Source organism: Falco peregrinus, chromosome 1 (assembly GCF_023634155.1).
Source record: "Falco peregrinus isolate bFalPer1 chromosome 1, bFalPer1.pri, whole genome shotgun sequence".
NCBI classification, from domain to species: Eukaryota; Metazoa; Chordata; class Aves; order Falconiformes; family Falconidae; genus Falco; species Falco peregrinus.
In genome coordinates, this window is record NC_073721.1 from 3,621,342 (window position 1) to 3,647,072 (window position 25,731).

Below are 25,731 nucleotides of genomic sequence, written 5' to 3' on the forward strand. Positions count from 1 at the left end.
AGGACATGGCCCAGCCCTGTTTCCCAGGATCCAGCCTCAGGTTCTTACTGAAAGGTAAGTCCCAGACCTTGTTAAGTGTGCCAGTTTGGATAGGGAGCACGGGCAGAGCTACAGTACTGTCAGGACCTTTTGCAATTCGGATAGTTTCCGTGGATGCTAATGTTGAGCAGTGGCTGACACTGTCTCTTACAAATGAGTCATTTGACAAACATCAGAAGGCAGTTAGCGATGTAGGTCTCATTGCTGGTCAGCAGAAATTTTAGTAAAAACATCTGAATTTTGTAGCACTCCTTGCCGACTGCAGCTTGTTGACTGATTAAAAGTGATGTCTTTTCCTCGGCAGTGATCCGAATAATAAATTATCCATCCTATCTTCCATCCTTTGACAAACACTGAAATAACTAATAATATTGTCATTGCTCTCAATATTTCCATTCTTCTGTGTTACCAGGCTGTTGAGATGATGTGGTCTGTTTGCTTCTATCTAAGACCATATGGCTTAGCCAGGGTAATACTTGTTTCACGATAGGAATTGAGTCATCAGTCTTTGTCATCAGGAGGCTGGAGGCTTGGTTTGGATTACAGATCGCTGCTTGCCTGCTTGAGGCACGTGTGGGCTCTGTACAGCCTATGCCCACATATGCCTGGGTCTAAATCTCAAAGAAGGTAGATCTTTCTTAGATTTAAGGAACATTAATTGCCACTCCTCTCTGCTTGGGGTCTTGGTAGCGTCAGCTTCCATCACGGAGGTCTGGGAGAGCTCAGCAGCCCAGGGCATGGGGCCTCTATTAAATTAAAAAAAAAAACCAAACAACAAACAAACAACAAAAACCACCAGGTGGTCTATAATGTAAAACCTACCTACAGTGGTGATGTCTGATCTCGTTAATGACACACAGTGAATCAGCACTGTGTGTCTCCTTCCCTGGCTGCCTCTTGTCAGGCTTGCTTGGTGGTCACAGAGGATTTGTAGTGCTGCATCTGTTAAAATGAGCTTTGGCCAATTTCAAAGAAGCACTTTGTCATGAATGGTCAAAAATCCACATTGAAACACTAGGAAGAGTGTTCTAGGAAAGTATGAAAAGCTGCATTATCCTGTTGTAAAGTGGAAAGAAAAAGAAAAAAAAAAAAAAAGTAGTAACAATGGAAAAGGGTATGTTTGCCTGAATTGTCCATGTTTGAAGGAAAGGCAAGTTTAACCTGCTGTAATGCAGGGTCACTTCCTGTTAGCAAAACCCCCTGAAGGGAGAGGGAGGAAAATGTAAAAAGATACTTTACAGTAAAACAATATACTTATTTTACTCAGAGATCAAGGATTCCTTAAAAAAAAAAAAAAAAAAAAAAGCTTTTGAAAACCCACCCTGGGTTTTACAGAACATTTTTAACTCCTCCAATATCATGTGGTTTTCACTAAGCAATTATTTAAAAATTCAACTATTGTCTTCTTTTTTTCTTGCACGGGGCAAAAATGACTTTTTTTTGTGATTTTTGTTCCTTGACTTTTTCTCCTATAAGCAGCTGAACTTTTACAACTAGGATCTATATTTGCTGAATTTTATTAACAGAGTCATTCTGCTTTCTGTTTCTTTGAGTTTTGTTCTCTCGTATCTCCCAAAGCATTACACTTGCATGTCTTTGTTCATTAGTTTTAAAGCCTTTCTTCAGCTGGGATAATAGAAAAAACATATATTGCTAGTCATCCAGTTGCAATTCTAGATATTCTCAGAGGGGCATATATATTTCGTTTGGTGCATGGGGATTTAGATATACAATTCCAGATAGTCTTAATGAGAGTAGCAGTCCTAATTCCCCACATAGTATATTAAAAACGGATCCAGAATGTATAGAGTGAAACTCTGTGATCTTACCTTTAAGTACCTTTGCCTTTTTCTTTTTTTTTTTTTTTTTCTAAATTTCATTTGCATCTGCATTCCTTAGTTAAGGTAATTGACAGCTGCTTTGAGGATGAGGGAGCTGATCTTTGGAGCCTGTCTGGTTTGTTTCGCTGTGTTTTCCTGGGGATTGGCTGCACCTGGGTGTACCTTTTGAATTGAAAGGTTAATTCAAGAGGGAGTTAGAGGAAAGAATTTAGCAAATTGGCTCTCTTATTATTCTGACTACTGTCGATGTTAGACAAGAACAAGGCGCACCTTTCCTTATTGCCTTAATTAACTACAAAAAAAATTCCCTATCATACTGTGAATATAATAAAGGATTAAGATTTAGTTATAATATTAGTACAAGATCTAAGGAAGACACTTTTCATGCAGAAAGGATGCAGTGGTTTTATACCTGAATTTCATCAGGAATCCTGCTTCTTAAAATTCTTTTTTAGGCATCCTTTTGTTGTCATAAAATGCTAAGAAGCAGCCATCACCTTTTTCTAATTTTAGACCCCATTCCTAATTTTGTCCATGACTTTCTTTCCTTTCTCTCCTGCTCCATGACTTTGTAGGGATTCCCCAGACCTGATGGGTGGAATGCCACTGTGGCATTTCTTTTAGCAGGGAAGGGGCGCAGCGCGTAAGAGAAGGCTGCCGCCGTTTGCACTGTATGTAGAGAAAATTCCTGGAGCTTAACTCTCAGTTCTTGCAGGTTACTGTACTTACACTTGGAAGCCAGTATCCACAAATAGCTAGTTTGGTAGTTAGGAGTAAATGGAGTGTGAATACTCCAGGCAACTCTTCTTTCTTTTGTTCAGATCCATATTTTAAGATGTTAGAGAGGAGAGATGTGACTTGCAGACAACTCTTTTGCACTGTTTTATTCTGCTACATTGCAGCCCCTTTTCACCACCCTGACGATTCATTCTGTAGTTTTGGATACCAATGCCTGGCAGCAGCAAATGGCCTCTCCTGGGGACACAACAGTGGCTTGAGCAGTCTGACAATCTCAGCAAAGAAGCTGTTTGGCTTCCCGACACACGCATTAGTTGCACAGACTGTTTCATGATATGAAGGCAAATTACCTCCTACTGTGATGCTGCCTTGGATGAGCAGAAACGCTTTTCTCCTTTCCACTTTCTGTTCTTCTCTCTGCTTTCTGCTGGCCAGTCAACTATTTGAATTTAAAAGATGATTTAGAGATAATTTGTTTTCCATTCAAGTCCTTTCTGCAGCTTAGTTCTCTTTTCCCCCTCTATCCTAGTATCCTGGCTGTCTTTGTGAAAAGACTTCCTTCTCTGTTGCTTTGCAGTTACTTAATGCTACCTGCTGCTTTTTTCATCTTCTCCTACTGCGCTGCTTGTTCCTACCTCCTCCCACAAACAGACTTTGATGCCCAGGACCCCATTAATCTGTCCCAAAGTTTCTTTCCTCTATATGTCATAAAACATTTGTAGAAACACGGAGTGTAACTGCAGGTCTGGGATCAGTCAGGGACTGAAGGAACAGATCACTGCATACGCACGAGCTCCAACTGAGTGTGTGTACAGAATTCAGTCTATCCAGTTTCCTGAGCATATTCACATCAAAACTATTTTCATCTGAGAAAAGAGCTAAGTTTTGACAAAAGATAAGGCAAATATTTGCAACGTGTGAAAAGCAAGGAGAAAAATAAGTTATACCAGAGAGAAGAGGGAGAGCTTGGATGCCAGCCTAGAATTTGGGAGCTTTGTGTTCGCTTCCTTACTTTGACCAGATTTTCCGTATAGCTGTGAAATTGCTTGGGATGGGGTTCGTCTCAATGATTTTAATCAGGAAAAAAGGGGTGGAGGTTTTTTTTTTCCTGTCTATGCTGATATTCGGGGAGCCTTCAATAGAGAATCCCTGAGAAGTTGACTTCTTCTCCCTATATGGACAGTTACAGGAAAGAACTTTTAATGTTACAAGCTTTCTGATCCGTATGGTAAGGGAAAAGACACTAGGTGATGTACCTTAATGCCCTTGATTTCCTCAGAAATACAGGATGATGAAAAAGAAACATGAACCATCCAGATCACTAAAATGTGCAGGAGACCATAATTTTGCCAGTAAAAATATTTCTCATCAATTGTGAGTGCATTAAGGATTGGGAAAATGAACTGAAAGCTTCCCGCACCTCACTGCAGGATCTGATTTTACCTAATGACTCTTGGACAAGGAAGTGTCTTACATGATGTGCCATCTCACCATTTCTCATGGACTGGATCAAAGGCGGAAAACACTTCTAACCTTCCCTCTGTCCTCAACAAAGACATTAGAAAGAAGTGTTTAGAGAGGGGCAGTGGCTGAGAATGAGTCAGCAGAGAAAAGAGTGATGTGGCCACTTTCAAAAAAGCGTTTGTCAGGAAACAGCAGTCATCTATTAAATGTCTTGCATCTGCAATGTAGAACAGGACAAGCCCCACCTGGTTTGTTTGGGTTCATGGTTAGGGCTGAAACCAGTTGGGTTTTTTCCCTTGTACCTCCCAGATCTCTCAGCTGCCACCTTTCAGATTGTTTTAATGGCTATTGGTCATTTCCATCTACATAAAACTTGAGGTCTCAGGTCAGCTTGTGACCATAGGCAGTTTATGCATGCGATTAAAAAGGAAGAGCAGAGTCATGCTGTGCATGTAGCGATGTGGGTGCCTGCCTACCAGGGTCATCGCCGAGTGGTTCATAAGGATATAACATAGTTCGTACCTCTCCCTTCTTTCTCCCCCACTTGCTGATCCTGATGCCCTTTCCATGCTGTCCCTAATTCTTTGGATTTCGTTTCTTGATTATTTTTTATTATTATTATTGTACCTCTTCTCCCTTCAAAACTCTGCCTACAATGTCCCTTGGAAAACGGACGCTTCTGTGGGCTTATTTGCCCACACTTTCAGTGTTCTAGGGTTTTGCTGACAGTAGCGGTGGTCAGCTTGAATCACCTTTCAAGATCTGTACAGCACAAGGCTTACCCAGCCAGCTCTGTTGCTTTTGACATGGCAGGGTCCTGCAGTTGTAGGTGCTGTGAAACATCCTTCTCATCCAAACAATTCCAGGGGAAAGTGTCTTTTTTTGCAAATCAAGACTTTTTGCTGAACACAGCTGTTCCTGCTGTGGCTTTGCACAGAGGTAGAACAGGGCACAACAAATGTTGGAGGCAGGAGATGCTTCTGAGGCAGCCACTCCACTACAAAGAGGTTAAAACTCTGGTGCCAAAACCTCTTGGACCTCAGTTTTCACCATAGCCACCACTGAACTCGTAACTGTAATCTTGACCAGGTTTAACCAATCTAAAATGTTCCACTCAAGTGAATAAGAGACAAGACAAAGACACATAGCGTACCTTTTCATCAGAGGCATCTTGACTCCTTCCACGCTGCCTGTCAGTTAGAATGGCAGTGTATTTTTATGAAGAGTATCCTCAGTGATTATTTTTATGGGTAACATTTTGTTGCAGTGCATCTGCGTGGTAGTTGTGATAAAATTTGTATCAGTTACAACTTTTAAAATACACGATTGAAAGCAATTTTCCAGGAAATAAGAATTGTGAGGACTAGAGGCGTGAGAAGAAAAATGTTCCCATGATGTAGAATTTGGTTGGTTTGGTGGTTGTTTTTATTTTCCTTTTTTTTACAGGAACAGAAATGCTGTTGGGAAGCAAGAAGCAGCAATGCACCACGGGCAGGATCATCACAACAGCCTCTGGCTCTCTTCCAGATACAGCATCCCGAAAGGCAATTGCTGCTGCTACTGGTGGCTCATCGAAAAAGGGAGATCACTCCAAAGTCACCTCCAAATCCAAAGAGATCCAAGCACAGAGCATCCTGAAACCAAAAGTGTCTGTCTCCAATAGTATGTGCAATATAAAAGCTTCATCAAGAATCCTCTTGGAAGAAAATGTTCACAGGCAAAACCAGCTCCTAAAAAGTAAGGTACAAATCTTACTGTGGTTGTTAGGAATATGGTTTCAATAACAAGATGAGATCAGTCTCAAAGAAAAAAGTGAAATAATGGAAAGTCAGTCCATTTTTTGTCCAGCTTTAAGTGCTGAGTATGAGTCATCTGGTGAGAGATCAATCAAATAATCTGACTGCATACATTGCTATGGTTAATAGAACACAAGATTAAAATGAGAAAGATAGGTTTACTTTATAAGCAGATTCAACAAAATCTTGAAAAAACATTAAAATTGCAGAGTCAAGCAGTCCCAGTCCAACCAAGAATGACCAGAAGTGAGGTTATTTTTATAACCTTGTTCTTGTTTGCAACGTTTCTTTCATTTTTGCAAGGTTATTTTTTGACACAACAGCCTGAACTACATGGTACACAGACATAGCATGAAATAACTCGTTTGGAGAGATAATCATGAAGGAAAAAAAAAGATTGTTCAAAAATTTATTATCAACAAGGTTTCAGCGTGTAAAATGTGATTTCTTCTAGTTCAGCACTGGTTGGTATGTCTTACTTCCAACACTGATTCACATAGCTAAATGGAGATGACATGAGCAGCTGTATTTATGCATAAGGTAGTTTTGCAGAAGGCAGTTGAAATATAATATAGATTAGTCTGGCTTTAGTATCAATAGGTTTATTTGAAATTTACTCCAAGGATACCTTAAAAATGCTATAATGGTCATGTAGCCTTTCTTCTTACAGCATTATTATTTTTTTTACAGATTTTTTTTGTAGCCAGCCAAGCAAAATTTTTTCATTATTGACTGTAAAGCTACTGAACGTAACACTGATTTAGAGGAGAGAAGCCTACATGCTGCTTCCAGTGCCTGAAGTGAAATCGTGCCATTTCACTAACTGGAAATGACTTAGGTTTAGAAAAGCGAAGCATCCACTGAGATCTATCAAAGATGAAGTTAATTGACACTCTGTAAACCTGGCTTATCGAAGAGTTTAATTTCATGTTCACAGATTTCAAGTTGTTTTTCCAAAATGTTAACCAGAACAGTATTAGGGAGGAAATACTGTTCAGGCTTTTATAAGGCATATGTACCCAACACAGATAATTTTAATATTTAAGTACAATATAATATGTACAATATGTCATAAAGAGGAAAATACTTAAGTTTATTGTAACCAAAAATTGAAATAAAACAGTAATGGGCTTTATTCCCAGATATTTAGTTCTAGAAATCAAATTATTTGGCAAGGAAGAAGTAGTCCAGTGTGACTTTTCACAATGGTTCATATGGAGCTCTTCTGAAGTTTCCTTGTTGTTTTGGATTAATTCTGTCCTCTAAACAAGAATCTTGTCAACTCTGATTTTTGAGCACATAGCCTCTTTTGGTCCTAATTTGCGCAGAGACTGTCAATCATAGAGCATTAAAGCATAATTTTAAGTGTAGAAAATAATATATTTTTCTCAATATTAATTGACAGATTTCATAATAATACACTATAATGCATGTTAAACTTTTGGGGTTTGTTTTTTGTTTTTTTTTTTTTTTTCATGGAGTCTTTCCACTGGCTAATGAATGTATAGAAGTGATAGAAAGCAAACTCGTATTATCAGCCAGGAAAAAAAACGGAACAGTGTTTATGAAAGTCTCAGTATGGTCAAAGAGAAAGGATATGTAATTAAGGTCCATAACAATATGTTATTTCCTACAATATGTGCAATGAATGGAAATGAACTCAAACTGCAGGTCACAGGGTTATATTCTTCGCTTTCCATGATGCGACTGAGTTACAGAAGTGTCTTGCCTTTTGGGAAGCAAATATCAGCAAACGGCGCTAAGCGTCCGAGCAGTTTAATTGCACTTCGATGTGATGTCTGGCTTAATGTGAAAGATACTCTGGGTGTCACAGGGCAGTGAGTAGCACCTATGATTAGATTTGATCTATTCCGCTTAATGAGGCCTATTAATAATACCTTGGCATTCTTATTTTAGAAATTGCCCTCTATGTCTAATGAGGTGGAGAACCCAATAAAAAATTAACCATGCACCCTTAATGAACTTTTAAATCTCTCAAAGGTGATTATGAATTTTGTGGTTCAAGTGACAAAATAAAAGAGTGCAAGGAGGAGGATGAGCGGGAGCGAGCCAGGAGGGTAACGCTATCTGCGGCTCACTTGCCAGATGTTACTCGTGAGAAAAACAACCGGTTCACCCAGCCAGAAACCAGCTCCCAACCTGAGAGAACCCCACCAGCCACGCGGACGCTGCGGGTAAATACCAATTTGTTGTTATTGTTGCTCTTAATATGGGGATTTATTTTTTCTTTTACTATTATTTTAATTTTTTTTCTTTTTCCTTTTTTTTTTTTCTTCCATGGAAGGTGACCTTTAAAGGTCCCTTCCAACCTAAACTATTCCATGAGTCTACAATTCCTGGGAAGTGGCTGAGGGCAGAAGTTCACATTCCCGTGATTTTTCTCCTTTCCCGTGAAGTTTTGGTAGCTTGCATCAGCTGCAAAGACTTGCTGGGTTCTCTCATTGTAAAAGCTCCCTGTTTTAAGCCCCAGCTGCCATATCTGCAGAGGAACATCTTAAAAGTTTGGGGATTTAGAAATTTCCCAAAGATATAATTTTGAAATTATACCTTGAAACTGCCAATTTCCCAAATGTGCATGACATCCAGTGCCACGGGCAGCAGCCACAGGTGCAGAGGTGACCCCAGGTTGATACCAAGCCCCAGCAGCCGCCGTGCTTCCCTGCCTTCTCCTTCAGCTCCTGCCTCCTGTCCTAAGACACTCCTAAATGCTGAGGCAGCCTTTTGAGTGGAAAGCGTTTTCTTTCTAGATCCTCCACGAACAGATCTGCAGCACGATGTAAATAAACAGGAAAGCTTGTGAACTGCCAGTGACAAGCTGCTTCAGTGATGGGGTGAGACCAGGAAATAGGCAAAACACCAAAAGCTTGAATGTGGATAACTTACAAAAGTATGTAATTCAAAACATATAAACACATAAATATATGACTTGTAACACATAACAATATGTAATTCAAAAATATGTAATCCAAATATGTTTTTTGAAAGTTGGGTTATTTTCAGAAATTCTCCTTTGTCTGATCTGGAAATTTCACACCAAGACAGCTTTCTAAGAGTAAAAGGAAATAAAGACAGAAAGGAAGGCAGCTGGCTGACTTTCACACAGACAAGCAATCATTTTCATTGATAATCTCTTACTGAACCCAGCTGGATGCACATCACCTTTATTTTTTTTTTTTTCTTTCTTCCTTTTAACTTTTTTAAAACCAAGGGGTTTCTCTGTTTCATTTAGGAAGCACTAGAAATCCATAAGCCTGAGTTCATCTCTCGTTCACGAGAAAGGCTGAAGAGACTTGAACATATGGTCCAGCAGAGGAAAGCCCAGCAGCAGAGTGATGCTCCTGTGAGAAACCAAGGAGTGCTTGTTCGCAAACTTTCCTCAACATCCACTTCCAGCAAAAAAAAACAATACACCATTCCTCACCCTCTCAGTGGTAAGTTGAACTGGGACCAGCAACAGGTCTGTAGCTGATGCTGACATCTTGCCACCACGTGTATAGTATTTCCCTCTTAACTTTGTGAAAAAACAAGAGACCCACAGCTCCTGTTTCACCCCACCAGCTCTCCAGCATCTGTCCTGATGCTCGGAGCAGACAGTCTCTGAAGGTGGGTTAGTGGAGGTGAGTTGTTTTCTGTGGTCTGTGGCAGCAGAAGACGTCTTCCTTGGGGACTTTGAATCGTTGTCATGTGCCATTGTGTTCTTCAGCATGATGCAGGTTGCTGCTAGTTTTAGAGGTGATAGCAATAAAAAGCATTTGATACCTCTCGCAGATCACAAAGACCGGTTTGGAGGGAGAAGTGACAGTTAGGGGGGGCAGTGGGATTTGGGAGTCGGAGTCCCAATCTTGTCTTCTCAGCAGCTTCACATGTGGACGTGCCACTTGACTCATGAAGCCTTCAGCAGCGAGCTAGCTCTGAAAGAACGCTTCTATGCCCAGCAGCTGTGTGCAAGGCTGCTAAATCAATGCATCTAAACTCTGTGAATTCCTAACTCAAGTTGATTAGGTTGTTTTATTGTCCTAGTGGTAAACAGACAAAATATCCAGTGAAAAAGAGTTCTCCCTGAGAAGCTCCTTCACAGCTCTCTCCAATAGCACCCCTGTAAATATTATCTAGGTGCAAGATGTTAAGCAAATTACTTTTGGTTTTGTGGTTTTTGGTTTTTTTAATTGCCATCTGGCTCTTAATTAATTCAGTTGACTAAAGAAAAAGATTATTGGATTGATTGGCATTCCTCTTTACATTTTCATTTTAAATCTGTGGCCGTTTGAAGCCACATAGTTCTACTGAAAAGTAAATCAATTGAAAACATTAAACAAATAGATGGGTCACCCGGAGGAAGCAGGAAGGAAAATCTCTGATGTCTTCAACACTGGGAAAAAACATGGGTTTTGCTCGCTGGGGAGTGGGCTTGGACACAGGAAGGCTGGGCGCAGCCCCATCGCAGGACTCTTGGTGTGCTTTGCACTGGAGAGAACTGATTTCCATCGCTACATCTGTGCTGTTTGTTGTGGTACCACAGAGCCTACCTTACACCAGAGAGGTAACGCCTTGTTATAGTAAGAGCTAAACAAGCGTAAGTGAACGAAGCACAAAGCATGAATTATATTTTAAAGAGTCGATAAAATTCATTCACCACCAGTTATCCAAGTTAATTTACTTGGCTTCGTATCTCTCAGGGTCACGCCGCCCTGCAGTGCTGGGGTCTCGGTGCCAGCACCAGCAAGCCCTCCCTGCAGGCAAGGGCACGGGCGTTTGTCATATATCTTAGAAGAAGCGGCAAATACGTGCACCTTCAGTCAGTCATCTTTGAAAGTCCCCTAAACCACTCTGCAAATACTTTACGGAAAAAAAAAAAAAAATTAAATCTATTTCTCCTTAAATTATAATTAAATATTAATCTTGATGCTTGCTTAATGAGTAATAAAAGCATAATATTGAAATACATTCATTAATGATTCAAATAAATTACTATTTCCCTCTTTCAGTGGTTGGTCATTAAAGACACATTTGTCTAAAGAAAATCTTTAGTTTCCATAAGTCACCTGCCTTTATGTAGCCACGTGTAATTTTCTGTTTATGAAATCTTAATATTTTTATAATGACAGGAGCGTCACATGTCTGTTATTTAAGCGTAACTGTAATTAGTACTGGAAACCCTAGATCCTTGACAGAGCACAACCTGAGGCTGCAGTTCAGAGGGCTGTGTAGGAGCATATTGAGCATATTTAATTTGCTCTGAGTCCTGACAATTGGTATTTTAGGACTTCTCCTGGTGGATGCTATTGTGCAGAAGGATTAGTATCATTAAGGAGTCCCAGAGTGGGAGATCTTTGTTTCCTACATATGTTCCCAAGCTTTTCTAGTTGCAACCCCTCTTGCAGAAGAGACAAGGGCTTCTCCCTTGTGCTCACCAAGGGCACTGGGTGGATGCCTGTATCCTTCTGATGTCTCTGCTGACAACATCCCCATCCCACTGGGGTCACAGCCTTCTCCTCCCCTTCTGCCAGCCCCCAAGGCTGGAAGGAAGAGAAGTTATCATTTGTTGTCGTTATTCTGTATTCTCTGGAAAAGCCATTTTAGCATGTAAAATGTGCTTTTAAACTAAGGAAGGACTTTGTACCATGTTTTAGAAAACAAAAGTAAAATGAAAGGAAAATGCAGCTGTAGTCCAGGTAGGTATGCAAGTAGTTTCCTTAGCTGAGATGGGAAGTGGACATCAAAATCCCAGTGATTTAAGGATGCCATTTCACATTATAACCTGGTGCAAGGGACACTGTGAGTGCAAGCAGCAGTGTCACCGCCTGCTCTGTTGCTGCGCGTGGCCCATCATGCTCCTGTATTTTGGTTAGCTGATCTAGCAGAAGCTACTTTTTAATTATTTTCTTTAAAATTAGGATTTTGAGGTTTTATCAGATCAAACAACTGATCCAGCTCATCAAACAGTGTTGTGATCAGATGAACTGGCACAGGGCAGGTGGGAGGGAAGGTAGGAGGAGATGGGGAGGGAGGAGAGCAGCACCCCCTCCCTTGGCACCAGCCTCCCATTTTTACGGGTGTAATGGGACTGTACCCCTCCCAAAGAGAGCTCCCAGGCTGCTCCTGTACTGCACCCATGCACAGATGACTCCGAAAGCTACCTGCCAGCCAAAGCTGGCTGAGCAAAGGAAACATGGTAGGGTCCACCACTGACTACGTATTTCAAAGCCAGCTTTTCAAGTGGTACAGAGCCTGGGGTTTATGCAGGACACTAAGTGTCCAGAAGAGGGAAAATATCATCTTAAGGTATGTCTGCATGTCCGCACACACAGAGTCCTGAATGCCACCTCCATCTCTGGCTATTCCTGGTTGTGCGTGGGTTGTGGTCCAGGAGCAGCTGCTGTGACACCAGAGCTGGGAGAGGGGCTGGTGGCTGAGGCTCAGTGCTGTGTTATCACAACCATTGCTTTCCAGGGTGCCGTCCTGCTGCCCAGGCTGCGCTGGGCAGCAGCAGACAGCAATGCCCTATGTCCTCCCTATGGTGCCATGGCTGTTCCTATAGTCACCTGGAAGTCCATGCATGTCGCAGTCACTCACAAAGGCCAAAAGAGGCATCAGACCCCAACCATCGTTCAGAAGTCATTAGAAGTCAGAGGAACTGGTCAGCCAACACTTCTGCACATGCGGGGCAGTTGCTTTGCCACGTCCCCATAGCTATTTTATTTGGTACTTGTACTACGGCTTCTCCTGTTCTCCCTGCTAGTGTCAAAAAAATCTTTGCCAAATGCAGTCACCTGCAGCTTTCTTTGTCGAGGAAGCAGGCTGCTCTGACAGCAGCACGCAGGGACACAACATTTGACACAAGGAACCCAGGAGGGTAAAATGATAACCTGGAAACTTGCTTAAGTGTACAGCATTGTATTGGTGGCACCTCTAGGCTTCAGGGTGTGATCCTGTGGTTGCTTTCTTCAGTCTGATAGTTCCCTCCTTTCTCACTTTTTTCTCTTTCCTGACATCTTTGGGGTTTGTGGAAGTAGAGGTCTTTATGGTTCTGAGGTTCACGGGGCTGGTTGCCAGCACACCTTCATACATTTTCCAGTGCCTTTTTCGTAAGAGCAGGTTGGCTGATGAGTTTAATTTCCACCGACCCCGACACAGCAATCCCAGGGATGGGTTATGAGCTCGCGGGTGGGTGGGCAGGAGTGTCTCTGTGCAGCCCCGAGGTGCCCGCAGAGCAGGTCGCCACAGCATACTCGCTGCAAGCGCTGGCTGTAGCTATGAGTTATCCAACTAGTTTTCTGCCGCCAGAGGCCATTCCCTGCCCAGTTCCCCATGTGCACATCCATGCCCACATGGGAAGGTGGCTCAGGAGGGGGACAGGTGGGACTGTCCCCTTGAGTGGCAGCCTGCTTTCATGCAGGCATAAATGGGGGTTAACTTGCAGCCTGGGGTGTCTCCCTGTGCATCCAGAAAGGAGAGCAATGACCTTCAGTTTTTTCTCTGCCTGAGATTATTCTATCAGACTAAAGTGTCTTTATTGATAATACAAAATTATGAGTTAGCACAGGTTTACAATGTTTTGGCAGTGTTGTTACAAACTTAGTTTCCTGTAGGAGACAGAAATAATTGGCATTGAGCATCATTTCCATATAAATACCGACATCTGTGCAGTTTCCGTTTACCTTCTGATCCTCAAAAAACCCAAGTTGTTTACCATTTTTAATTGTAATTCATGAGCAGGATTTTATAAAACGCTGAAATTAATCTTAGAAAAAAGAAAATGTTTATCCTGCAGAAGATTTTCTCGACACAAGAGCACTTTGAAGACAGAGAACCTGCAACTCTCATGCTAGCCTTAGTGCTAGGTAATGTGTACTGCTAAATTTTGAGAGTGCTAATTAGTCCAAGATAGACTACTCTGCTGTTGACTATGTCGAACAAATTAGAGATCCCACTGTGATGAACTGAATAGAAACAATGTTCAAATAACTGGATTTAAATCTCGAAAACCGTAATGTAATTACTTCAGTGACAGGACTACCAGCTGTTTATAGGCCTTTAAATCTGCATAATGAACAGCCTTGTGATCTTAGTGTACACAAGCACTTTCAGAGGTTTAAAAAATTTTCTCAGGCCCATATGTTTTTTTCATACCTTCCATTTTGAGAGGGTAGTGGTTCATTGGAAATGGTAATAGAAGTTGCACGTTACCGTTCAACCCCTGTTGCGGGGCCTGCTGTGTTTCTCCGGATTTATACCCAAATCCTGTATCTTTAGTAATACTTTGGAAACAAGTTTATACCTTCTCAGTCATGCTTCTAAACCTTTCCAAAAAGCTTTATTGTAACTGCGAAAGCCTGGGGGGCAAGGACTGCTGTTGTTTGTTTGTTTGTTTGTTTGTTTGTTTGTTTTCAAGGGGGTGGTTTCTCGAGAAGCTCTGTGCCAGGGAGGTTTTAATTTGGGTTGTAGAGAGAGGGGAAAAATAGCAATCGGAGAACTTGCAATAATTCTGCAGCCAGCAACCCCTGCAGCCACTAATGTGCATCCTTGTGGTCTTCAGATGCCATTGGCAGTTGGTGAGATGTTTGCAGCCACCAGTCCATCTCTGTTTGTGTGTGACTTTAGTTGTGACATTTCTGGGGTTCCTTTTCCCCGTCAAAACTCATAGCTAGCAGTAATGCCACTGATCCTGTCGGCACCTGGCCTCCTGGTTAAGGCTGCCAGCTCTGAACACAGACTGAGCTGCAGTCAGGTAATTGAATTAGGAAGATAAATGACCTATTTTTATGATATTATTATTCATCACGTTGATTTGAGCACTGCTATGAGTCAGCTAAACATGGCAGCTCATTGCAAGTCCCTGGCAGTGGGTGACACAGTCTCTCAGGAGCATGATGCTCAGATTCACTGTGACGCCAGGGGAGGAGGTGATGTAGTGAATGGGGTGACCAGCATGTCCCCTCCATGCCCTCATTCTTGCAAAGAGGGGAGACAGACAGCCTCTGTGCAAGGAAGGTGGTAATAAATTGGAAGATCTTCAGATATGAAGAGTTTTCTGTGTGGATGACAGCAGTGTTGAAACAATGTGGCTTATATTGGATGACTTACAAAGTTTAGTCAATCTGCTGGGGGATAATTTCATTTGGAGTCCTGAAGCAGCCAAATAGAAAACTGAATTTCTGACGATGGACTTGTTAATCCAGGAATAAAAGGTCTGATTTCACCCATGATTAGAAACTGAAACTAAAAACTGTGAGGATTAAGAAGCTGGTGCAAATTTTACCAAAGATTAAATTAATCTTTTGATGAGTTCACTAAAATCTGTCAAACCATCTTCATTATTTGCTATTTTTTGAAAGAAACCTTACGCTTTCCAAGACTACCTGCTCTATTCAAACAAGAATGATTCAGGAAAGCCAGGTGAGATGCTGGTTTTTTCCACATGAAATCTGTAAGTGTTAAGTACCGTTTGGACTGAAATCTCCTGCATCATGCCCAAAATTAATTTAATACAAAAATGTTTTCATAAACCTCTAAACTTCACAGGATTTTTAGAGATACTTGTGATGTTTTCCATTGTTAAGACTGAAATATTGAGAAGAATCAGAATTCTCAATAGCCACAGTGTAGGACAGACGTGAACAGCTAGAAAGCCCAGGAACCACCTTCCTGGGGGTCCTCTTGGGTGAAGAAGCACTTCTCAGCTTCAGCGTTTGCCTAAGATGAGCAGAAAGTCCAGGCAGTCTTACCATCAAACTTTTAACTAATGGGTTATTGCATTTTTATAAATAATACCAAAACCTCATCTGTTGACTACAGCTGAATTAATTCATTGCATGAAGTCATTGACATACGCTGTGTAAAAGTTTGGGCAGCACCCCTGGGTGTAGGCATTAGTTTATATTCTCTGGATGAATTCCCAGTCAAGGGCTACAGGCATGCTAAGCTGAATGCCACCTTGACATTCATCTTAAATTCAGGACTAATTTATCTTTTAAAGGACTGTTGATTTAAAAAAGCAGTGTTTAAAGTATTATTTTTTTAATTTATTTTAGGACTTCTCTGGGTGAATGGGCTTTTGGTGAATTATTTTTTTCAGATCAGTAAAAAAACAGTTTAGAGAACCACTGCTATCAGTGCTTTGCATTTCAGCGACTGACTGCACATCCTCAAAGGCACTTTTTAGCTCCTAACAAACTTGGAGGATTTGCATTTATGTTAGGAGAAAATGTATGTATATTCTGATGGGCAGAGTTTAGCCTTTGATAAATTTTGCCATTCTCTTTTTAAAGTGTTTCAGTGATTTAATGGTAAACATGAAGTCAGGGGATGATTCCAACGCAATCATTTTATCTGTTCTCTGTCTAAACATTTACTAACTTCCCAAGCAGGAAAGTTACTCACCCTGTCTGTGGAGCTGTTTGGCACTAGTTAAAATATACTACAGTGATGACCCATTTACCTTCTTCATTTACAACTTGATGAAGTGGCTTCTTTCTCCCACTGTGAAGATGTCAGACCATTGTTGCATACAGCGCTGGTGTAAATACCAGAAGCTCAGCAGTTTCAAAAGGTTTAAAAAAAACACACCATTGAAATGTTTCATGCCTATCTGTCTAGACCTTTTTTTAACTGTGGTGCATCACTGGAAATGCTGAATGACTGCTTTGAAATCCCTTCTTTTCTTTACTTCAGAATAGTTTTCTCCAAAAGTAATACAAGGCTATGAAATTTGATAATGAATTTTGATAAAATGCAATTTAGAAGACTATCAGCCTGGGAATTGTCCACCTTATGCCTCACTTTGATATTTGCTTGGTAGGAGAGAATGTTAATACAGGTCTTCACAATGTGTTTGGCAGGTTATTATAGCTCTGAATGTGTGCTGCTCTGCCACTTTGAAATATGCTTTCTTTTTGGTATTAAATATTAACAAATATTTACAAGTACGTATGATTTTTATTTTTCATTTATACCAATTTTTATTTATTTTTCTGTTATTTTTTGAATTCTAATCCTAAAATCTTTCAAGGATTAGCCTTATTTCTTCTTGTTGCTTGCATGTGAATTTTTTTTCCTCATACATAACGACCTGAGAGAGAGCTGAGAGATACTACCTGAACGGTTAGCTGTAAGCGTTTACCATTTGACTCCAAGTTGCTTCACAAAGGGTATTCTTATTTTAATATTCTTTTCCTTATTTTAAGGAAGATTTATTTTGTTCTTGGAGGATTTTCCCCAGACCCTTTGTTTTTAATCCTTCCCTTCAAACCAACTGCACAACCCCATACTTAGTTCCAGGCAGGATCACGGGCAGTGGTGGGTCTGATGGCTTCAAGACTGTTCCTGTGCCATCAGGAGAGGGTTATTCTGAAGGCGCAGCCGTATGCCCCAGCACCCGCACAGCTCAGCCTCTGCGGCGCTTCCCAGCGTGCCAGCATGGAGTCTTGGCAACTCATAGAAAAAGTGCAGATTAACTTGTCATGCTGCTTACAGGATCGGTTGCAGGCCTGCAGATCCCTGCCTGGGTTTTTCATCCCTCACATGTTGTCGTGGCTACGCACAAAGGTCTGGAAATATTAATGTGTTATTAAGAGGTTTTCTTAAGGAAAAAAGAAAAAAGAAAAAAAAAGGGGGGGGGGGATGTGTGCGTCCCTAAAACAATTAGTTATGATCCAGAAATCCTCCATCTGAGTATTCCTGGAATAAAAATTGATAATTTTGAGCAGATGTCACTCGCAGTGCATGGGAAATCTTACAAACACCAGGCTCTGTGCTGGTCGGCCGTGCAGTGCAATAGCATCGCGTCTTGGGAGAAGTCCACCGCAACTCACTGCGCGAGGGTCGGGGCAGGCAGTGCGGCTTTCTGCCGGGGAGGTCTTTCCAATGCTCTCAGCTGCTCTTCTGTGCCCAAGGACAGGGGAACATGCAAGCAACTGGCTGCAACAGCAGGAACCTTGTACTAAGGACCACATTACCACACAGATGAAAAAGATGCCCAAATTTGCTGCGTAGCATGAAGCACCTCCTATTTTAGTTTTAGTGCTGCAGAGCACTCATAGCGATGGCTTTGTACAACTTCAGCTTGATCCCGTGCCACCTTCCGGGTGAGAGGACGTGCCTCACGGGCAGGGATGCATCCTGCAATCCTGAGCTGTCAGAATGAGGTGTGCAACCTCGAGCAGCCAGGGACTGCACTGAGGCTGCTCTGAAGTGTGCTGTACTCCACACCAGTCCCAGAAAATCAATGACCCCGGGCCCTAACCCTTCACCAGGACCATCGGGGTCACAGGTAATCTGCTCCCTGAAATTTCAGGGTTATTTGGACAGCAATAGCATCCAAGTGTTTATTCCTTTTATGTTAATCAACATGTAAATGAACATAAAACCACTAATAAATACAAGGCAAATTATATTTTCCTAGCAAACTGAGCATGTTGTGTGTGTGTACTGAAGATTTAATAAGCATGATTAAGCGTAGACAACCGCTGAGTGGCGAAAAGTTAGTCCTCAGGCAGAGGAGGCTCCGCAGCCTCCCCTCCTTTCTCAAATCCCTAACACTTGCACGATTGAAAATAATTCAGAATAGGAGCTGCTGCAAAACTCCCTTTTATTTTTACATAGAGATACAACAGTGATCTTAAAGGACGTGTAGCATTTTCCTGAGAAACACAGTAATCTGAGTACAACTTTGCCTTCAGGTGTAGTCCCATAAACTGCTTGGGGCTGTGTGGTTGCTGAGACATCTCCCATAAATATCCCTGAAACGTGCTGTCTTAAAGAATGGGGAAGGAAACCTGGTGGGGAAGGTAGGGGTCTTTTTTGGGTAGGGGCCGCTGAGCCTGCTCAGGGCAAGTGTCTGCACTGGGCAGTTCTGGAACAAATTATTTTCTGTGTTTACTTCTCTGCCTTGATTATTGTATTTTGCCTCTTTAGTGAGATGGTAGAAGGATGCTGACATGACGCCTGCTGTGATATATGCCTTCTAAACTTCCTTGTAAAATGGAAGTGCTTAAAAGTTTGCACATATATTTATCTTATACATATGTTCTGCAAACATACTGGCAAATATTTTGGCATTCAGATTATTGTGACTACACAGGTCATGACACCCCTGTCCTCAGTGCCCCAGCGAAACTGCCTGGAGCTGGCTGGGTGTAGGGAACGCTCTGGCCACCCTTGTGTTCAGGCACCAGAACGTGAAACCATTTCTTAAGTACATGTGAACTGAGAAACTGAAATTCCAACTACCTAGGTCGCCTGTGTGCATCAGGGTGGCAGGTTGTGCACTGCAGGGATGTTCCTTCCCCTGCTCTGGATGTGTCCTGCTGTACAGATGGGGGGACCCTGCCCTGTCTCCCCACTTTTTCTTTTATTGTCCTAGTGTAAATCTAAATAACATAGCTGTGCAGGCAGCAGTCCTCCCTCTTCTCCCTGATAAACGTGGTTAGACACAGTCTCCTTCATCTAGAATCAGTTCTGATTATGTATCTACCACCTTCCCATCTCATACAAACACCACCCCTTCCCATTCAGAAACCATTTTTGCAAGGAACATGTTAAACCTACTTATTCCTGAGACTTAGCTGACTGCTAAGATCAGTAATTATTTTCCTGTATCCAGGGAAATGCTGATTGGAATTATCATGGATAATTCATATTTGATCAGGAAAGAGTAATATAATTTTCATCCTCCTAACACTTGACACAATTATTCACAGCCCTGCAAAACAGGTGGAAATTGAATCAGGCATGATCAGACCAACACTCGTCAGCTGAGGATTCAGGCGGGGGGGGGGGGGGGGGGGGGGGGGGGGGGGGGGGGGGGGAGGGATTGCCTGCACAAGCACGGGGAAAATAGATCACTGTGTACCACAGAAATCATCACTGGCTCTTTATCTGAATAAAGGGCACACACAGCTCCACGTGGCAATGACAAAAGTCATAGGCAATTTAAATAAATGAACTCTGCAATGAAGGTGGTTGCTATGGGTCCTACCCATCCTTCCTTTTCTGTAGGGCAGCTTCAGGAGCCAGTTCAACTCCAGATGTTATTAAATGCCTTTCCATTGACCTGTAGAGGTTTGGAACTGGCCTTAAGCCATCAAAAATTTAACCAGAAATAACATATCATGACTACATGAGACGTGACGTCTAAAATTTCAGTAAACACAGATTCTCCAGTATTAACTTTATTTTCCCCCTGCTAGATAACCTCTTCAAACCAAAGGAAAGATTCATTCCAGAGAAGGAGATGCATATGCGATCTAAAAGGTACAAATCGCTTCGGTTTAGAGTCCCACCTCACATGTCTAAGGCACTGTATTTCCATGTCATCTCCATGTGCCAGGGGACCGGTCTGTCACTCTGCTTGCACGCTTTTATGCCATGCTCATGACTTACATCCACAGTATCAGGCTAATGGATTTGGGGCAGCCCTGCCCTATGAACACTCCTTTTCTAACCGTTTCAGACAGCGTGGGGTACTCCTCGCATGAAAACTAAGTCCCCGACAGGTGCCTCATATTGGACATTCAAAAATGTAAGCAGCACAGTCACTTTGGGTTGTTTGTTTGTTTGTTTCCACCCCGATTATGGCACATAGTATGGGAATTGCAGCAAACTATCAGGAACGTGGGGTGTGATCTTTAACTGCACTGCACTTCCTGCCATCACTTACAGCAAGGAAAGCTGCTGGCTACCATGCAGCATTCATCCCGTTTTCAAGAGTCCTCAAGATGTGTCCCATTTCTCTTCTCCAAAACACAACCCCCAGCCAAAACAGACTGCTTCAAGAACTCAGTATAGCAAAATATTGTGAGGAAAAATCAGAACCAAGCAGGCTTTGTATGCATGCAAAGAGAAGGACTTCTGCAAAGGAAGGTCCGACTTTCTTCTCACACTCCTGGGAATTTTATCACTAATTTCAATGGAAAAAGATCAGACCAGAAGTCACCTTTTTGAGGGCAACTTGTGTTATTTTTAAAATGGACAGATTATCTTCTCCTCGGTAAAAAGAGTTCCTAATGGCAGTGAGAAAGTGCTAAGAGTCTACAATCTTATAATGATGGTTTTCTTACATTTTAGAAAAATACTTGAAAATAATTGCTTGGTATTAATTTTGTGACATAAATACATAAAAGTGTACAGGCCAGGTTCTGGTCTGAATTATGTTGCTATAAATTGAAACCAACTCCACTGAGCTCACTAGAAACTACTCCAGAATTACACTGCTGCCTTGAGATAACCTGATCCCATCTCTTTCCTTACTTTTTAGTCTAAAATTAGAAGTGTTTTTCAGCAAGTCAGATTTTATATAAAAATTATTGTTCATAATATATAATTCCCGTGCCATAAATCTAATTCAAGTGCTTAGAGATGCCCATTAGTGACAAGTATTGCACTGAAGGCAAACGTTTCCTATAGGAAAGGCAAATTATTTACGAGTCTCAGGGATGGCATGTGAAGTTAACTTTCTAAATTCATCCCAGGATTTACAACAATTTACCTGAAGTAAAAAAGAAACAAGAAGAAAAAGAGAAACGGATCATCATTCAGAGCAACAGGCTGCGTGTTGAGATCTTCAAAAAGGTAAGGATTTACTGTGAATGCCAAGGATAGTTCTGTATCCCTTTTTTCAACCTGTGAAGGTGGTCTGTAGAGAGGGACCATCTGCCTGGGGAGCCCGGGCTAATCACGTGCAAACCCTGAGAGCAAAGGATGCTCTCTGAAATCTTGTTCTTGGGGTTAGACACTTTGAACTTGAATTAACAGCTGAACCTTGTGCTGGAACAGGCACTTTTGTTGTGTTTTTTGTTTTTTTAAATGAGTAATTAGTTGTGATAGAAAGCTACATTAGCACAATTAACCCAGGTGGAGATCTGAGACATTGCTAGATAACCATGCTCTACAAGTACCAGGTTTTCTTTGTTTAAGTGCTCTGTTCCTCCATTTAATGACACCCTTCCTATCCAAGATGGAAAAGCTTTTGGCGGGTTTTTTTGATGGGGGTTTTTTGGGGGGGGTTGTGGTTTTTTTTTTTTTTGAGCAATGTAGCCAGTAGATTTGAAGTCTGAGAATGCTCATACCATCTCACCTACAGTATTACTGAAGATTTCTACAGTTATATCCACCTCATGTACTTTAATGGTATCTTAAGGCTGTTTTGTATTGTTTCTTCCCCAGCAATTACTGGACCAGCTCCTTCAAAGAAACACAGAGTGACAAAGGATTCTCTTGCCCATGATCCTAATTGGATCTTGAATGCCTTTGACTGCTAGATAAGCCATAAAATTTACTGTTATCTCAATTACCTGGAGGTAATTTTTCTTATCTTTGGTTCTTTATGGAAAGAAAGATCATTTATATTTCAATTGAAATTTCAAGGCAGCTTTCAAGTAATCAAAAACAGTCTAAATGGGAACACAGCTGTTTCAGAGCATCACCTTTTGGTCAGTGTACCCAGAGGAAATAATTTTAAGAATTTTTAATGCAAATACTGAATTACAGTGGTATTACTTATCTTAATCTTTTAAAAAGTATACATCTCTGTAGCACTAGAACTGGGTTTATAAGATCTGGAAAACTTATTTCTCTGAAGTGTTCTATTAATTGATTTCCTGTGAGTTAAATCCTTGAAGTAAAGAAAAATGAATATCATTATTTGTTATGTTTAGAAACTAGCTGAAATAGCATTACCACATAATCATAGCAGCAGCAGTTTCACATTAATACTTAACATACCAAAAGGGACCAATATTTTAGCTCTCTGAAGAGCTCTATTCCTGTTTATATAGTGAATCTACATAGCAAGCTTACCCTTTAAAAAGCAATATTTAAAAATTTGATTATAACACTATTTTTTGTGTTTTTCATTGTAATATATATTTTACTCCACTTCTGTGAGCATTAAGTATTTATAGAAATGGCATATTAAGAAGTGGTGCCAAGAAGTATGTTTGCATCAAAACTGCAGAACTAAAACCATCTGTAACATTTCCTCCAAAAATATTTAAATCTTTATTTGTACATTTTGGAAGTAAAAACAACCAGCTTACAAACCAATGGAGTTTATTTATGGAATAAAATATGAATATAATATTGATCCAACTGCTATGTTTTTATTTGGTGCTGTTAAATATAACACAATTATTGAAACTGCTTGAGAAGTCATGCCTTTGTATGCCACAAATCCTACGGTAAAAAATAATGCCCATAAAAATCATTGCAAGCGTTAACCTCTGTTGTACAAACACCCAGTTGAGTGTGTTTGAATGAGCCTGGAATTTGGCCTTTGATATCTATGCTTTATTTTTCTAATCCAGCCTGAGATGTAAGGTCAGGGTTTTTGGAAGAGAGATGTTTGTGAGCCGGGCTTTGGCCACTGAGATAGCCTCCAGCTGTGTGACCTGTGCTGGACACAAGGAACCTAGTTATATTTTGTGCTTGACTGTCTGTTAGATTGCTTTGCTTCTTTGTGTTTCAGCTTCCCAGTTTGTAAAGTAGGATTCATTATGTTAATCTTTGCCCACAGAGAAGGTATTTATTGCATGAATATATTGCATTCCAGATAGATATCTTTAAAAACTCATCAATTAGTTCAATACGTTTCAAGAAGATATGTAAGGTGAGGTGGTGCTGACTGTGAGAACGAAACTGCCAAGGACCTTCCTCAAAAAAAGTCTTTTTAACCAAGCAAGGGATGCCGTACTGGAAAGCGATGTCAGGGCTGGACCACAAACGGCTTCAAGTAGAACCTGTAAAAAGGACTGCGAGAAGGAACATCCTCCAAGCTCCTCAGCTCAGCTGCAAGGTAGATCTACTCTCCCGTGGGTTCATTGATCCTTCTTGCTGCTCTCCAGGAAAAACATGTGGCCTGCCTCAAACAGGAGGGCCTTTCTCTCTGTGGTGGACTTCTGGGTCTCCACCACAGAGTGATAAATTATAGCCGTAAACACACCCCCACACATGGTCTCCTAGACTGAATCCAAAGGATTGTCTTTCAAGCTTTCATCCAGTTACAGCTCGCTGCAGCTAGAGACATTTCCTATAAAAGTCCGTGCCAAAATCCCCTTTGATTTCCGTAGGAAACTAGCATTTCTCCCCCTTGGCTCCTTGGTCTCTAGTTTCTTGACTTCAGAGAAATGCAGCTTTGGTTCATCAAGTTCGTACCCTTCAGGAGGATTATTTCCTGCACATATCTGTAGAGGAATACTATATACATTTAAGTCTGCTTTACTGTATGCATTTTAGGCCTCTTGTAGTCTCCCCCCAGAGCCACAGCAAGAGATTCTGGTATGGAAACAAGACATTTGGTATTTGGTATCCATGGGGCACACAGCAAGATACACACTGCCTGGGGCAGGGATGTCCCTGCTGCGGGACTGGCATCTAGTTCCACCAGGAGAAAAGAGCCCCTAGGCTTTTCCCACTTCTTCTCTGGCAGAGTGGAAGAGCCAGAGTCTTCCTTTCTGGGAGTGAAAGAGTGTTTTACATGCAACTCAGACATCTCTCCTGCAGTATGCCCGGGCACTGAAAGGAGATGACTTAATCTAACTGCTCTTCATTTCATCTCTACAATCCAGCCATTGTAATAGAAAATAGACTGTACAGGAAAATGTTACTTCAGAAAAACATGAGCGTCACAGGCTTAGCCCTCTATACAAGCAGGCATCAACTTAATAAAGTTTAGAGTTAGGAAAAAATTCAGCATATTTCACTTTGGACTTGCAGGCGTTTCAAAGTCAAGAGTACATTTGCCATTGGATAATACCCGACACAGAAAACTCTGCAGTCTAAATCACCCCCACTTGTCAAATACGGGAATTTTCCTTCTTGCTGGATGTTGTTTGTGTTCGGGTTTTCCGGCTGTCAGCCCATGCCCTGTGTCTTCAGGAGGGACACGTATTCCTGCTGGTACGGCTCTATAAGGATGTATATAAGGATGATATAAGGATGATATTCCCTGGTAATAGGCATTGCGATTTGTTCCCCACCTCCCCTGTTGGGTCACCTCTTCCCACGCTGCTGATTCATACGTGGCTGCAGAATGGTGTTTACCAGCAGAAGCTGGTGGGGATGAGGTGTCGAGGGTTTGGGGGTGTTCAGGCACAGAGCTGGCGTAGGCTTGCCAACACGTTGCCTTGGCGTTCTCCTTTCGAAACAGAACACCTCTCAGCAGGGTCAACATTTTGCATTATTCAAAATGGAGCCCACATGGGGAATGCACAGTGGTTTAGGTGTGCAAGACATGGTGTTTGTTTGCTTGCTGGCATCATTAATTTTTATCTGACAGAAATACCTCACTAAGGATTGAAAGTCATTGCAACGTAAAGCACTGAGGGTTACAGTATTCTGGGGATTTATTTTAAACCCAAATATTTTCCTGTGTATGTGTATGCAAGCCATTAGTTACTTCTTCGAGTTTACTCAGCTGGTCAGATAGATGAGGAGACTGTCCGGGTAAGACTTTTTAGGAGTTTTGTTGTTGAGAATTTGGGATTGGTCACGTTACTGCAATGTTTTCTGTGAGAGAGCTGATTTACAGGGAAAACAACACAGAAAAGCAGGGATAAAGCTTCTGGCAGCTCTCTCCAGAGGAAACCATTCCCTGATACAGCCATCGCAGAAAGAGCACCATGGCTAAAAATACCCCCGCTGGCCTCATCTGTAGAGATGTTTGTCCCTTTGACTTCAGGGACAAAAATGCCTGTGTGCTTTGATGGTGGGTAATTATCTTTCCAGGAGCATTGACTGGCCACTTGTTCACTGACGGAGTAGATCAGTACACGGGGTTGTCCCACAGGGTCGTATTTCATCAAGCACTATGACTTAAGCCTGTGTAGTTTATTACTCAG

At 41.5% G+C, this 25,731-nt stretch overlaps 1 protein-coding gene across 1 annotated transcript in view; it reads left to right on the forward strand.

Moving 5' to 3' along the window:
• C1H10orf90 (chromosome 1 C10orf90 homolog) overlaps positions 1-22,967 on the forward strand; it is a 68,203-nt gene extending 45,236 nt beyond the window's left edge. Inside the window, exons 4-9 of the mRNA XM_055813312.1 lie at positions 5,529-5,819; positions 7,880-8,073; positions 9,129-9,330; positions 20,086-20,149; positions 21,367-21,466; positions 22,061-22,967. Coding sequence (XP_055669287.1) covers positions 5,529-5,819; positions 7,880-8,073; positions 9,129-9,330; positions 20,086-20,149; positions 21,367-21,466; positions 22,061-22,099 — 890 coding nt within the window. The 3' untranslated portion in view covers positions 22,100-22,967. The remainder of the gene's footprint in view (positions 1-5,528; positions 5,820-7,879; positions 8,074-9,128; positions 9,331-20,085; positions 20,150-21,366; positions 21,467-22,060) is intronic.
• The last annotated feature ends 2,764 nt before the right edge of the window (positions 22,968-25,731 follow it).